We start from the raw sequence: 16,629 nt of genomic DNA on the forward strand, positions 1-16,629 counted from the left end.
CGTGATGTAACCCGTCTCCACGGTGATACGCTTTGGAGCATGTCCCAGGAGACCCCTCACAGAGGCAAGCAGCACAGGAAATGACAAGCTGGGGGGAAGGGGGAGGCTGAAGAGATGGGATCAGAGATTCATTCCTTTTGTGCTCCCCATGTATGTCTCAAAGACATACCTGTACACACCTGTGTCCCGTCAAATACATACCTGTGTACACCTGTATCCTCTCAAAGACATACTTGTGCATACCTTTGTCTTCCCAAAGAAATACCTGTGTACACCTGTATCCTCTCAAAGGCATACCTGTGTACACCTGTGTCCTCTCAAAGACATACCTGTACACACCTGTGTCCCGTTAAATACATACCTGTGTACACCTGTATCCTCTCAGATGCATACCTGTGTACATCTTTGTCCTCCCAAAGACATACCTGTGCACACCTTTGTCCCCTCTAAGACATACCTGTGTACACCTCTATCCTCTCAAAGACATGCCTGTGTACACCTCTACCCTCTCAAAGACATACCTGTACACACCTTTGTCTTCCCAAAGACATACCTGTGTACACCTGTACCCTCTCAAAGATTTACTGTACCTGTGTACACCTGTACACTGCCGGCTCCCTCTCACTATGATTAGCATATAAAATTCACAGCTGCCGTTCCCTTCCTCTGTGTCTGTCTGAAGGCTATGAGAGAGAGTGGACTGCTCAAGCCCTGCTTCTTCTCAAAAGATCCTATAGTGCCAGGCAAGCTCTCCTTCAGTTCAGCCTGAAGCCCCCACACATGCCCCAGATTCAATGAAAATGTGTACAACAACTTTGCTGCACTAATAAATGTAAAAAGGATTATGTATTTTTCCGCCTCCATCACCACTTGATTGCTGAACTTGACCTGAACTGCTGTTGAATGTAAAAAACAAACACTTCCAATTAAAGTTCAATTACTTTCAACTGCCTTTACTTTCCTTCTATAACTTGAATTCAATTGGCCGTTAAATCTCTATTGAATCCAGGCCAAACTTTCTTGAAACTGTGAAAGGATATGTGAAATATAAGTTATGTAATCACATATTTCATGCTACTGCTTGTGACCTCTTGGATGTGCATTTCTATTGACGTGTAGACTGGCATGGTTATATGTTGCAAACCGTCATTTTTATTTCAGTATTTGGTTTTAGCCAATGTCACCAGTGACAAAACCAGTCACTTCAGCTAGTTTCATAGGCGTTCCCATAATGTAGTTGATGTAATGTTTTGTTTAAAAACTTGGAGCATAGGGGTGGTGCCCAGAGTATTGGGCGGGGTCACTTACATGTACTCCCGGTGGGCGGAGTGCACAGCGGCCGCGTTGCTATAGCGCCACAGTACGATGATGGAGGACAGCACGTCCAAGGTGGCGTCAAACTGGGTGACAAACCAGCAGGAAACAACATCAAACTGGTGAATTTCTAAACAATTAAATTCACTCTTTTAGTACATCCCCGTAACCAACAGGCCTGGGTTTAAATAGGATTTGTTTTGTCGGATTCAAATGCATTTTCTGCATTTGACTAAGCGTGCCTGGTGTATTGAAACAAATAAAATGATCCAAAAAGTGAAAACCCCGCCCATCTGCACCTCCTTGCAGTCTCAAATGCATCAGGCAAGATCGATAGAGCACAGAAAAGTATTTGAATCCAAAACAAAACAAATTCTATTTGAACCCAGGACTGGTAAGCACTGGTGCAGGGTAATCAGGCTTTTATCAGGGGAATGTAATTACAATAAAAGGCAGTAAAATGGCTTTCTGTGGGCAAGTTACTCTCATGCAGTGATCACGTTTCCTCACGCCACAGTAACAATATCACCAACTGCCTCAACTGCCAATTAGGCCTCCCAAGTTAATCTGTAGTTTTATTAACATTTAATTAACCATTAATGAAGAAATACTTACAGCAAATCCAAAGGCTGAGGCACTGTGCCGCATAATGGAAACAGCTAGAATAGAGAAAGAGAGAGAGAAAGCAAGAAAATCAATAACATAAAATAAACAGGGTAGAGTATATTTAGGAGAATACATCTGCGTTATATTTCTGAAGTTACGCTTTGAAGAATAAAATTATTTTGAGTTCTTCTAGCTTTTGTCTCATCACACCTTACAAATAACATGAAACATCTGTGTACATTTCTCTCAAATAATTGTTTAATTGGTCCGAACCCTGAGGAAATTTGAATTCCGTTCTTGTCAGGGTTCACAAGAGAACCTGGATTAGATCTGAAAAAACATTTGTGTGGTGGTCTTTCCTGCTGAAAAGAAAACTAGGTTTTGAAACAGCTGGTAGTTGATTGACCAGTTCAGACCAGCTCCCAGCTTGACATGGTTTGACCAGCTCAAGCTATGTTTTGAAACACCTGGCTACCAGCTCAGACAAGCGACCGCCACTAGCAGGTTGACCAGCTCATATCCAGCTATACCAGTTTATGACCAGCTTGGCCAGCTCAATTTTCAAGCTGGTCAAGATGGCATAGCTGGACTTTACAGCAGGGTTGGGCAGAAGTAAAGGAGGGATTGTGTGACAGGGCAGGTAAGGGGGGGTCCCCTCTCCATGAATTGAGCTGCCCAACAGGCCCTGCCAGCTGCCTCTGCCCTGGAACACTGGAAAGAAAGGTTGAAAGGTCACAATGCCCCTCGGTATCAAGACAGCAGCTCATTCATTCATTCCACGCACACACTCGGTGTGTGTTCACTGTCTGGCCGAGGTCAGAGCAGTGCTCACATCCTCTCCCAGATGGTTTCTAAAAAGCAAAGCCTGATTTTTATTCCAATAACTGCTGCACTGTTGTGTCCTAGCACGATGAGAGAATTAAACGACAGCCTGTTGGCGAGACACACCACTCTGGACCTGAGGAGCCATCAAGAATGCATTAGAATCAGGGTGTTCCAGCCAGAAAGCAAACACCTCTGGGACAACGTGGCAGGAGGTGTCAGGAGTGTCTCCTGCAGGAAAGCACAGGCATTCCACCCAAAATTCTACTGCAAAAATTATTTCCTGGAGACCAACTGACCCCTACACATCATGCAAGCGAGGCGGGGTCCCCCTGCAAATTACGCGACCAGGAGGGATTCCCATTGGGTTCCTTATTTCGCAACTGTTCGTCAATTTGCGATAGGATAATGCACATTTCTAAACTTCACTTCAGTCTGTGGTACAGACTGACAAACTCCGGGAGACTCCTGGACCTTTTGGGAGAGGTAGGATGCCTGAAAGCGCAGCTATTGCCCAGTGTTAATGAGGCCCTCGGCAGACAGCTGGATGTAGAAACCATCATAAAACAAGCCCTGAGCAGGCAATGTAACACCTGTTGCTAAGCACCAGAGGGAGGAAGTAAGCGAGCACCAGGCTGTCACTCACGGGGGTGGTGGGGGGATGGTTAGGTGGAAACTCAGTCAGATGTATCAAAATGAGAACTGGCAGAGAGCCACACGTACATACATACACAACAGATGTCCGGTCACAGAGCAGACTCACAGTAAGATTTGAGCCTTCTCATGAAGAACATATCACTAATCTACATGTAAAAATGTACTTCAATGCAGTGGCCCTGTTTTTTTTCCTGGAAGCATGGGAGAATCTCCCCTCAAGTAGTGGGTGAGGATCAGACCTGGGTCAAATACATAATTGTTTTGGATACCAATACTTTTCTATCCTTTACTGAGCTTATCTGGTGTATTGGAACCTATGAAATACTCTCAAAAAGTGCAAACCCCATCTTCTGGTCTCAATTGCACTGGGCAAGATCAACTGAGCACAGAAAAGTATTTGAATCCAAAACAATAGTTAGTTCTTGGTTGACTGATCTGAGTGTTTTGTTTACAGCATGTGAAGTTGATGATGCTTCTTACATTTGTGAAGATGGCAAACTGCTTTGCCTCTGGCTGCTATGAAGAAGCCCTCTGGCATTTCAAAGAACATTCCGATTAAGTCTGACAAATCATTCAAGAACTTGAAGTGCCCTGGTACCTAATGAATTTCGTCTTTTGCACAGAACAGCCCAGTGTGTCTTACGCAAGTTGGAACATACAATTTTAAATATCCAAGCTCAGCTGAACCAAACTATCTCCAGACATTTTGACATTCAAAGTGTTTTCCTCTCTAAATTCCATTTTTGAGCTCAGGGTTTTAAGCCTTAATGGATGACTGGGCTGTAGACATGTATTGAAACAAGTGGAGCTTGTTGGTGAAAAAGGATTAAACGAATCAATCACAAACTGTCGATGAATATTTTGGCTCACTTTCTGTTATGTCCCAATGTTCAGGGAAATGGTGTCATAAACCCCTTCCTCCCACCATTGTGTCAGGGAGATGGGGGCAGTGTGGGGAGGGCTGGGGGGTGGGGGGTAGGTGTGTGGTATCATAAGCCCTTAAGTGTTATTGCCTAAAGCACATGCACACCGGGTGCTTCTATTGAAGGGTAAAATGCACATAGAACTGAGCTAATAACTGTAGGCTTACTCAGAGTCTAAATGTACACACTGCCACATAAACACACACTCAATATTTAATCGACAATATAATATGAAACATTTCAACTAAATGTGTGTTTCTGTTCTGCTCTTTGTAGACAGAAATCCCTATCCTTCCAATCAAAATAGCTTTACAGAAAACACTACATACTTTAGCACAGCTCACTGCGTGAATAACACAGGCGTAACTTGCCAAGACGTGATTAATGGCACAGCATCCACAAATCAATTCAGGATTTTGTGGGTCCTTCATTTTAATCAGGACATGAAGGACTAGACAGCTAGACAGACAGATGAACAGTCTGTAAAAATAATGTCTATAAAACTTGTGTTCAAGAGTTCTGGCTCAGCAATTCTTCAATCAGCCACTGGTTCTGAATAAAGCTAAGTCTTTATTCTGTTACATGAATCTGGAATCATATAATTGAATGCCTCTTCTTATTAATGCAGCACAATCACACTCCAAAAACTGGCCAACTTAACAAACATTCTTAGTCTTGTAATAAGACTTGAGATCTATTTTCTTCTCTCAAGGATATTAGCTCTTAAGTTATTGTTTGCTTTACAAGTGATTTTCTCACCCCACTGGCAAATCTTGAAATGAGTCAAATGTTCTCATCTCATTGGCTGTTTAAAAAAAAAAAAATAGATTTGAAGTCTAAATATAAGACTAAGATATTTGGTAAGACTGGCTTGTTGTTTGCAGTGTGTGCACAAGTGGTCCATTAAAGTGTGTTATTTTGACTTGGGTGGGAAGTTTGCACTGTAGGCACATTTCACTCTGCAGTTTGTCAAATCATGTTGTTCTTGCAGTCAGAAGATGGAGATTTTCATTGTATTTGAAGGAAGTACAGGATATCCTTTTTTCTTTTATCTCAGTAATGAACACTGCTTCCTCTACATTCCTGAGGATGTATGCCACTAGCAGCATGTCCAGACTTTAGACGTCTGAGCACTGCAGAATGTCCTTCCAGAGGATAATAGGTAGCACCTATTCACTCGTTAATATTCTTTTAATATTAAAAAATATATTTATTCAAATTGCCCTTTTCCCTGCAGTGTTCTGAAAGGCCGGTATAGGCACAGTTGCCCCTTGCGAAGCTATTAAATAAGAGAGCACAGCACCTCTTTTGTAATACAGTCACAGTGGTAGTTCTTGATATCTACGGTACTTATGATGTGAGGATGTCACAGAGCCTGTTTGATCCCACTATGATACGTTGCTGCGTTCACTTATTCATGGCCTCACAATGAAAGCTAGGCATGGGAATGTGTTTTGATCTGAATGCCATTAGGGAGCGATTAGGGTTAATTCATGTGGTAATCCCTCTTGGTTTGCCGTATTCCCATTAGTACAGAACTGTTGTTTATTCATTTACTTGGCTGTTGCTCTTATCTGGGACACCTTACATAGCTTGTATTTTACACTTTATCTGCTATTACAACTGGTTTTACTGAAGCAATTCAGTTTCAACAATAGGCTGTCACATATAGGACTCAAGCTTGCAATCTTTCATGTGTTTGGTCCCACAGTTCACACACCCAAAGCTGTGTGGTCAAACAGCTCTGTTCTGGGTCAATTACATAATTGTTTGGGATTCAAATACTTTTCTGTGTTGACTGATCTTGTCTGGTGCAAATGAGCCAACCACGAGGACCAAAACTTGAGGTTTTCGAGAGTAGGTCATCAATACACCAGACAAGCTCAGTAAAGCGTAGAAAAGTATTTTAATTTGAAACAATCATGCAATTGATCCAGGTCCAAAAGGTGTAGTGTGGTCTGGTAATCGGGATACTGCAGTGTCTCATAGTCCTATAATCTTCCTCAGTATATTGTTCCAATCACATATATTTGCGAAGTAGAACTATAGTATTAGTTAATGGCTGGAAGAAACGCATGGCAGGACTTTTACTTTCTGAAGTGCATGAAGAATATACACAGGGATGGGGAACCTGTCTATATGCAAAGCATCATGTACAGAAATACTGTAGAGGCCTGTTTTCTAATAATTATGGACCACACTAGTAGGAATGCTGTGCAATATAGGCAGTAATTGAAACTCTGTGGTAACTTAATTACAGGCATGTAGTAGGTTGCTAGCTAGTTTATGCTGTGGACAAAATGCTCTTATTAGTTGGCTTGCTTGCAAGTCACCAGCAAGCATTCTATTGGTAACAACAAAAAAAAGAAAAGAAAAGAAAAACAAATGAGTACCATAATTCTATTTTAACAGTTGTAGTCAAACGTACAACTGACGTTAAAACTTTTTAACTTGACTGTGATATCATTTGCCAACATAATTAACATAGGCTATAGTTGCATATTGCACCTATCTGTGACACAGAGAAGTGCAGCCTCCATCAGCCTATTTTAAGAACCTTTCGTTTTTTTCGAAATTATTGCCGCTGTTTCCGTACGAGTTGTAGTGGAGATTGTACCATTTTCTTGAGCGGGTGGATGTGAATGTCCTTCAATATATCTTTTATAATTTTGGCAATTACGGTCTGCTGTCCAATAGGATGATGTTTATAAAATGCAATACGTATTTTTATCTGGTTAAATATACTGTTTCACTGGAAATATGAATTTTAGATTTTAAAGCATCATCCCCTATTCACGCAGTTGGTCTACATGCTCTTCAGTACGATAGATGGAACTGTATAGGCAGGTTCGTAGCTAGTTTATTTATTCTTATAAAAACGATGTTTTCACGATGCATTGTGTATTGTGTTCACGGAAACAACTGTGCATGTAACATTGTTCTATTTTCAAGAATGGCGTCGAATTTAGCTATAGTTTCTTCAAATTTCAGCATATTGCATACTGTGCTACGTTGTGATTGCTTGCGCTTAAACTTTTACTTTAGTATTAGAAAAACTATTTCAGAGCAATGGAACAAAATGCAAATACTTTATCTTATTCTTTTGTCAATGTTCATTACAACACATGGTTGTTATTTTGTAAGAAATGTTGAAAATATTATTTTAAAAAGATATGTTATGGTTGTGTATTTTATCAGCTGACTGTCCTGTCAACCAGCCGTTTCATCACTGTGATGTCTTTTGCTACAGGTTTGCCTGAAGTCCTGGTGTCAATGTGCCATTCTTCTGGGCCATTCTTCTGGGGTGCTGGTGTGTGGTCAGTTACATAGTATCTATCGATAGCTTGCTGCAGAGATGTACTGTAAGGATCTCTCGCTAAATCGAGATGGAATAATTGAAGGTGAGGCAGTCTGTGTAGCTGGAGAACACGGAAATACATGAAAACGGCTGACACGTAGAATCAGCAGGCCTGGCACGGTGACAAATTTCAACGCAGAAATAAATGGTTGACGAGCTATTTTTTCTCTTATAATAATAATAATAATAAGAATAACTTTTACCTCAATTTCATTTTCCCACGCCATGCATATGCGGCCGGAGGCAGGAAGCCACTAATTCAGTGCAGGTACGCACTAACTCACTCAAGGACTCTGTATCATAGATTGTTGTAACCCACGTGACACTGCTCACAAGCGTCTGTTACGAATCGAGCATGTTCGTGGAGAGGGAGCCGGTCATGGAACTTAAACACGGTAGAATGACAAAAAACAGATTAGTATTTGTGAGTGATATGAACATGTCTTCAGTCGAAAAGGACATGCTCAGCCCCACGTAGCAGACCTGTGACAAATACGTAGTTTTGGATTCAAACACTTTTCTCGATTGATCTTGCCTGGTGCAAGAAGACCAGAAGGCAGAGTTTCGACTTTCTGAGAGTATTTCATAGGTGCCAATATACCAGACAAGCTCAATAAAGACTAGAAAAGTATTTGAATTCCAAACAATTACGTATTTGACCCAGGTCTGCAAAGTAGGCATTAGTAAAAAGGGAAGAAAGGTAAATGCATGTTCAGCCATCTAAATATCCTGTATGTAACCGTCTCATGGCCTGTCATTCACACTCCAGAGGAGCTGCAGCCCATGAGGCCAGAGGGGGCGCGAGTGAAGAGCTGTTCTGTGTCACACGGTGAGATTTCCATCCTGCTCCGGCAAGGCCGACGATTACTCACTCGCACTCCCAGTGAAGTGCCTCTCCTCTCTCATCTAATACAAAAGACAAACGGTCACGTCGGACGGCTGAATGAGGCGAACTAAAGATGGAATCGCCAGCTTAGTTAAGTCCCTGTGTATGACTACTAATAACAGGCCTGGGTAATTATTCAAACAGATACAGAATTTGTCCTTTAATTTCAGTTTAAACTGTGCAGCACAACCACGCCTTTAGTCACAACAGCCTTCTTTCTCCTGGTCTGATGATGGGTGTGTTTGTGAACTCAACTCCACACACTAGATGTGAAGTGTTTTCCAAAATCTCCACCTAAGTGAATTGCAGCGTATTTATTGCTCAAGGGGACAGCACAGTGCTCTCCCGGTATTAAACCTTGTGAGCTCCAACGAGTCAAATTCCCTAACTACAGTACTGTACTGCTGAGCTGCCAATACTAATACAGAATCTGTTGGACATCACTGATGTGTGTTGGTGTGGTGGTGACATGTAATTATCAGCATGTTAACATGGACAGCTGATGGCTGACGTGTTTCCCGCAATGTCGTCCGTGTTTTGGCACGCGTCTTAATTTAATTCTGAGGGACTCAGCAGTCCGCTCCGGTGTGCGTGGGTATGACATAAAGGCTCGCCGCTCTCAAAAGCTCCAGACAGGAATCGATACCAACTCCAATCTGCTGTGTCAGTGGGAGCAAATTGCCGTTTGGCGCCCCTGTGGATTGCCAGTGGTCCAGACACGGACAGGTTGACCCGCCGAAGAGATTGCCACCTGCCCAGAGTTTTCTGCATGGCGCAGACGTAGAATTAAAGCCACAAGAATTTTATTGTGTGTTTTGATGAGAAATGAAATTGTTCCCCCATGGAAGGACTGCAGCTGAAGGTGCGAAATTGCTTTACGGTGCCGGACGGAACCACAATTATTCCAGTGAAATGAGCGTTGCTGCTTTTAGAAACCGTTGGCCAGAGTCTGCAAGTGCGCTCTGCCAATGAGCGGACGGAGAGGCGTTGAAACGCCTGTCAGCAATAAGCCCTGCAGTAACCCTGCTCACAGGCTTCCCTTAGCCTGCAAAGCAGGTGGACTGCAGCATGCTTTCACAAGCGCTATTGTGCTGAATATACAGGTATGTTTTGAATGACCGCACACACCAGATACACAAAATGGCAATGACTCAGCTCTAGGCTAACATGGGAGAATGGGCCGTCGCTAGTGGGGTGAATGGTGATGATGATTCTAGGGCCCCACAAATTCCAGTTGAATTAAAAAAGGGGGGGTTAGAGCAGAAATATTTCTCAGGGGCCCAGAATTCCTAGCTGTTAGGAATGCTGCTAGTGATGGGGTTTGATGGCATCAAAAGCATTTCAGTTGTAGGAGAATCATATTCTGCTTTACTATGAGAGGGGAATGGGATCATTGTGACATTTCTGTTTAATTCTCCTGGAATATTTACATGCAATTTCACCTACGCTGTTTCCTCCCGTCTTACCAGCTGTGTGTGTGAGTCCATAAGGCACCACAATTCTTACATTCTGCATATAAAGAGTAGTGGTTGCACCTTACTTAAAAATATTATTTAATAGGAGCATTGAAACTGAAGTCCTGTTTAAATGGAGAAAAAGAAGGGCAATAAGTAATTGCATTTTCCGTAAAATGGAATGCTAGGAGGAACTGCAGTGGAAATCGTGAAGTTCAAATCTTGATAATATTCACAAGGCACCCCGGAGGGAAGGCCTAATTGGTCAAAATGAACCAGTGCTGTCTGTATCACGGTGAAAAGCCCTTACGCAGCTGAGAAAGATAACCTTCCGGATGTCTCTCTCCTTGTTAATTAAGGGCTGTTACCGTGTTTTTGAAAACCATGCAACTCTGACCTCCCCGCTGATGGTTATTTTTACACTGCTTGCTCCCCAATCACATCCCATCGACTCTCCGGCAGACAAAAGCCATCTGACATGGTGTTCCCTGCTGTTGGGCTTCAATATGTTATGTTGAATAATTCAGGCACTGCAGGACGCCTGCTCGGATCCAGCGCAGCCTTTCAGAATAGAGGCTACAGAAGCAACTCTCGTCTCTAGGGCTCTCTGAGTGATTCAGGAAAAGCAAACGATTGCGAAAGAGCGATGGCCGCTGTGTGAAGGCTGTCATACGCATGGCCGCAGTGTGCATCTCGGGTGTGGCACAACACAGACGCTCGCTCTTTCGTGTTAAGGTTGTAGTTTGTGAACAACAACAGTGAAAACAACAAAATGTGAAAATATAAGCAAGAGAAAGAGGCAGAAGTCTTCATTACATTTACTGTGCAACCTTGACTTCTTTTATTTCAGCAACTGTAGCTTTATGCAGCTCATTGCATGAAAACGGATTCCGTTCCTAATTAAATCCCCAGAGAGATGCTTGTTTCATCTCTCTACATACGTATCTACCACGGTTCAGTTATAAGCATGTTTTTATTTTGCTTACACCAGTTTCAAGGATGAGACTGACAAGTTCTGTCTTTTCTGAAAGCATATTAGCACGACGAAAGAGCTGAAAGAATAATGCTTCAATCGATCTTGATTTTCGCTGCGAGAGTGGGCTGAAAGATTGAACACATCACAGGAGAGTTAGGGGGAACTCATTAAAGACATAAATGGAAATCTTTTTGACCTACTTAAGTCAAATTGTTATTATTACATTTGTCAGCGTCCCTAAAAGTGTCACAGAAATTAGTTTATTGTTGATGGAACAGCCTGTTATAATCCCTTCCCCCTTGGGAAAGATGCTCTGCCAGTAAAAGTCTTACCTTGATTGATATGGCAACAGCTACACCCTCCCTGTTCAAAGAAATTGTGCAGATGCAATAAAATAATAAACAGGTGAAATGCTCACAAAAACCTGGCATGTACTGTACATTAAATTGCAGATAGATAGATCACCAAATAATGAGAACCCACAGCCTATGAATGGCGGACTAGACCGCCTATGCAAATTGGTGGCTTATAGTATTCAGCAATGCAAGAACTGATTGTTGCTCTATGTCTCTCCCGTGTGAGATGATTCATGGCCTTGGTGAATTTGCATAACAAGAATGGCAAATGTATGTCTCAGTTTACTTAATCAAACTATAAATTTCCAAATCTTAAGGAATACTGTTCCTCAAAAAAACCCTTAGCACACACATGTGCCTATCCCACATTGGACATGTTTAAAATGAGTTATCTGAGACTAGTCCCTGAATGAAAGGGAAGCATGTTTCTTACAGAGGATACTAAGGCTACACAGGCTCTTTGAAAACCTGTTCCTTCCTCATGCACAGCCATGAGCACAAAAAAGCCATCGTCATAGTGCACATTTTTATTTGTCGTAACCAAAGTAAGAAAACAATGGCACGTCTGGAACCAAGGCTACCTTGTCGTCCCTAATATGGGATGATTTATTGCAGCCACAAAAGCAGCCAGTGCCGTGTTCACCTCCCACATTCTGCCAGTCCCATGGAGACCAGCCTGAACCGCTGCACCAGTTACAGAACTCATCTGAGCTGGACAAACACACAGGCTGTCTCCCCTCCTCCCTCCTGCTGTGGCCTTATGAATGAATCTTTAGCTTTACCCTCTCATATTCTCGCAAAAAAAAAATAACTGGCTAAATTTGATTTGCCTGAGGCTCTTGCATTTGTAGAAAGGATTTTTAAAAATATTTCAGGATTCTTTCACATATGCACAACACACACACACACACACACACATGAATGCTCTCTATTCTGTTAGCCCCTATTCATCTCTGGATCCTCGTGCACCGACCATAAGGATCACATGGGTTTAGATGTGTCTCACTCATGACAACCCAGTTGATCCACTGTTCACTGTCAGTATCTCGACTTCTCCGACAAGAGTTAAATCAGCCGAATGACCCAATTAACCGAACTATAGAGCTGGGTCTGTCAGCCCTCTGCCAGTCAGGGTGATGAAGCTGTGCGCTCATGGCAGCTCGACAACCACGCCAGGGTCACTGATGAGATATCCATGACCCTTGCTCAATCTCGCCACTCTAGCGGCTGCATTCCCAGGGCCGTAAATTAGATTCCGCCCGACTGGAAATCTTATCAGCGCGCTCCCAAGAGGCCACTGGAGCGGAATGTTACACTGCCAGCATCCGACACCTCAGCGCTTGCATGTGGCGGTGGAGCTTTCCAAGGGGTCACGAGGACGAGATAATTCGCCCGCATTGGGTGGTGTGTGAGACCTCCCCAGGGAGACGTGGAGTCTGATCAAGCACAACCTCTCTTGATTGGCTGCCAAATGGGCCTTTTCAACTTCAGTCGCTGGCTTACTGTTGATGCACCTTGATTGCTTTACTGCTGCTTCCCAATACTCTTTGGAGGCAGTTGTTTCTATCTGAGTATGTTTGACATTTGAAATAAGGTGGAGTACTAAGAAGACATTGATGCTGACAGTGACAGAGACTTGTTTAAGTCAGAAGTGACAGACTGTGGCCAGTTGGTGCTGTGGGCCTGATTTGGATTCTTCTCACACACAACAGTGTGAACCTGTCCGTGAACCTAGTCCCTCTACAACCCTCTCTTCCAGTTACTCATCACTGAGGCACACACACACACATGCTCCTTTCTACAGACAGAACATTCCAATTAGGCTCCTTTCCCAGTGTTACAGAAAGTTCTTTAAGGAACAGTCAGGACACAGTGTTCTGTAAAAATGTTTGTTTTTTTCCAGGCCTGTCCCCTCCATTTAAACACAATAGAAATGACGAGTAGAAGTGACAAGCAGACAGTCCCAGTCCTCCACCCTAACCATCATTAAATCCAAATGGGAAAAGTGAAATGTATCTTTTATATATAAAATCTTTTTTCTGTAATTAAATTCTGTAATACACCTTTTTTAATTGAATCATTTTCTTCATTTCGGAACCAAAAAAGGTTTAAAATAACGTATATTGTAACCAGCGTTAAATGTTAACTGGCCATCCTCTCCAGCCTAAAATACAGAAAAATGTCGCCCTTTGGACACGTAAAAGGTAAGAGGATGGCTTTCACGCCCCAGTTTCACCCCCAGCTCTTATTTTTAGACTGCAGGCTCTTTGGGAGCTGGGAGCTTTCAGGGCTGCACTGGCTCTGAATGCATTAGAGCATGAATGCGTTTCTATGGAGCCCATCTGCAGCGCACCAGCACAGTCTCATCAGTATTCATGGCCTCACCCAGAGGTGTGTCCTCAGTAGGAGGCGTGGCCTCATTCAGAGATGTGTCTTCATTAGGAGGCGTGGCCTCACCCAGAGGTGTGTCCTCATTAGGAGGCGTGGCCTCATTCGGAGGTGTGTCTTCATTAGGAGGCGTGGTCTCACCCAGAGGTGTGTCCTCAGTAGGAGGCGTGGCCTCATTCAGAGATGTGTCTTCATTAGGAGGCGTGGCCTCACCCAGAGGTGTGTCCTCATTAGGAGGCGTGGCCTCATTCGGAGGTGTGTCTTCATTAGGAGGCGTGGTCTCACCCAGAGGTGTGTCCTCAGTAGGAGGCGTAGCCTCATTCAGAGATGTGTCTTCATTAGGAGGCGTGGCCTCACCCAGAAGTGTGTCCTCATTAGGAGGCGTGGCCTCATTCGGAGGTGTGTCTTCATTAGGAGGCGTGGTCTCACCCAGAGGTGTGTCCTCATTAGGAGGCGTGGCCTCATTCGGAGGTGTGTCTTCATTAGGAGGCGTGGCCTCACCCAGAGGTGTGTCCTCATTAGGAGGCGTGGCCTCATTCGGAGGTGTGTCTTCATTAGGAGGCGTGGCCTCACCCAGAGGTGTGTCCTCATTAGGAGGTATGTCCTCATTTGTGAGTGTGTGTGGTTAGCACTTTATAGACAATCTGTCATGCCTGTTGTTTTTGTCATCTGTGGAAGATTCCACAAGAAATTGTGGATTGTGATAAATGATGTGATCTTGATTATCTAACAATATCAACCTGAATCCTTTACGTTCTCTACATTTAATCAGAATATATGAAACGGGAAGAAAGATCATGAAGTAGAATGGATGCTGTGTATATATACCGAATAGAACAGCGAGGTGTGGTTCTCTCTGCGTTTGTGGTTCTTATATCTGTCCCCCTCTCCAAACATGGCCACAGTAGTCATATCAATTATGCGGAGAAACTCTCCTTCTCAACGAGGGGAGAAGCACGCAGCCCTACAGCACAAGAACGCCCCGTCAGCGCGTTGAGAACCTCTCCGGAGAGGCTCTATGAGAGACTGTTGAAAACTTGCCACGCCCGCAAAGGCGCGTTTATCCTCCACCTCCATAGCTCACGCTCCATGACCTTGAGGGAGAGCCCTCTGGGGCCCACAACGCACGTCTTCCTCGCGGATATCGAACACGTTCGTTTGCGAGTGCAAACACAGTCTAGGAAACAAACTGCAGTCTCGTTTCGCCCTTATATTCCACGCACGTCCCACAACCAGATTGATCAGAACATAAAAATGTGCCTCTCCGCAGTCGGTAATGTGGTTTTATCTGGAATAAATGATGAAGGGCGTAATTAGGTTCAGAATTAATGTTGTTTCAGATTCCTGGAGGAGGTATGTCGCTGTTAAGGAATGCATTACACTTATTTATGTTGATGGATTGAATTATGTTTGTTCGTCTTTTTAAAACTTATATTAGCTGACTTCAAAACTGCCATTGACATCAATACCAGGTATGTAATTCTAATCACTAATCAGACAATGTATTTTTAAGGTCCCAGACATTTTTGGAATGCAAATTGCACCAAGTACTCTAAACGTAAGTCAAATAATGACCATCAGAGGAAACTCCACTGATTTAATCCCTGATATTGTTTTTTAAAAGCTCTGAATCATGAAGGCTGTCTTATATCCCTGGTGTGATACTGCCAGGGTCGGTGAATATGTCATCTGCAAATGATCTTTCCTTGTTGTAGTGTTGTAGTTTTGTTTCATGAGTTGCCTTATATAACACATTTCCCCTTGCTCAAAGCCTGAGATGCAAAACAGCTCTGTCTTTACCTGATTTCCTGTTATACCGTTACTGTAATTGGTGATCTTTTAATGGTTTTCTAACAATTGATGTTTTGCCCTTTATATATGCTAATTAAAAAATCTCCACTAACAAGGCAGGCATCCTTTTCATCTGTGTGATCACATGATGTGTACTATGAAGTTCATGGCCCCAACAGAAATATCATCAAAACAATGTGACTTAATTGTTGGAGAATGCATTTCTTAACCTATGCAACTGAAACAAATTATCAGAGCAAATACTCATTGTATATGTTAGTCTACCACTTAATGAAATGCCGTCTCTACGGAAAGATCGGGAATGAATGTATTATAAAAATTTAATTGCACCTTGCGGGTCAACCCACCAACTCCAAGCATATTCCAACCTTTTCTAAAGGTACCTCTGCTGAGTCCTCATGCAGAATTTTCTTACTGTAATTGTTTCATTTCTGAAATGTGAAAAAGTCCAGAGGAGTGACTGATTCTGTTCTGTGTCAGGGAGTAGTTGTACTCGGTGAAGGATGACCACAGCAGAGACTCCAAAAATCCCGACCAGCCGCACCAAGCTTACTTCCTGTACTGGTTTCCCTCGGCAACAGCGTAAGGAGGAAACCATCTTCTATTGGCTGCGTTGCTCAGTCACAGGTGCAGAAAAAAAACAGGGCTTCAGGATTCCGTTGTTTTGTTTCATCACACACACAGACCCAGACACACACACACACGCACACCGGCACTCAACATCACGTAGTCCTACTCTGCGCAATGAAAAATTAATGTTCTCTGACTCATGCTTAATACTTAGACTTGCCACTGGGGCTTATTTTTAACGAAATGCCACTTGTCAATCACTACACCCTCCACCCCCGAGCGGGAGGGGGGGCATTCTTTTCATCTGGGGTCAGATGGAGTCTGAAAACTTGTATGCTGAATATGTTTTCAGACCTGTTTCGGCAGCCTACCTAAGATAAAAAAAAAACAAATGAAAAAAGAACGAGATGGAAAATCTGAGGGAGCAAGAGAACCAGAAAGAGAAGGGAGAGAAAGAGTGAGAGAGAGAAATATGGAGAAATCGATATCAAAATAAAAGTTCTGTTC

The 16,629-nt window shown here is 43.1% G+C and overlaps 1 protein-coding gene across 1 annotated transcript in view; it reads right to left on the minus strand.

Annotated features, from left to right (window-relative positions):
- The window catches only part of LOC133123732 (transmembrane protein 163a-like), a 53,458-nt gene that overhangs the window by 16,826 nt on the left and 20,003 nt on the right, over nucleotides 1–16,629 (minus strand). The window contains exons 3-4 of the mRNA XM_061234232.1: nucleotides 1,930–1,973; nucleotides 1,309–1,400 (exon numbers count right to left, since the gene is read on the minus strand). Of these exons, the coding sequence (XP_061090216.1) occupies nucleotides 1,309–1,400; nucleotides 1,930–1,973 (136 nt within the window). The remainder of the gene's footprint in view (nucleotides 1–1,308; nucleotides 1,401–1,929; nucleotides 1,974–16,629) is intronic.

Source organism: Conger conger, chromosome 3 (assembly GCF_963514075.1).
Source record: "Conger conger chromosome 3, fConCon1.1, whole genome shotgun sequence".
In the NCBI taxonomy this organism is placed as follows: Eukaryota; Metazoa; Chordata; class Actinopteri; order Anguilliformes; family Congridae; genus Conger; species Conger conger.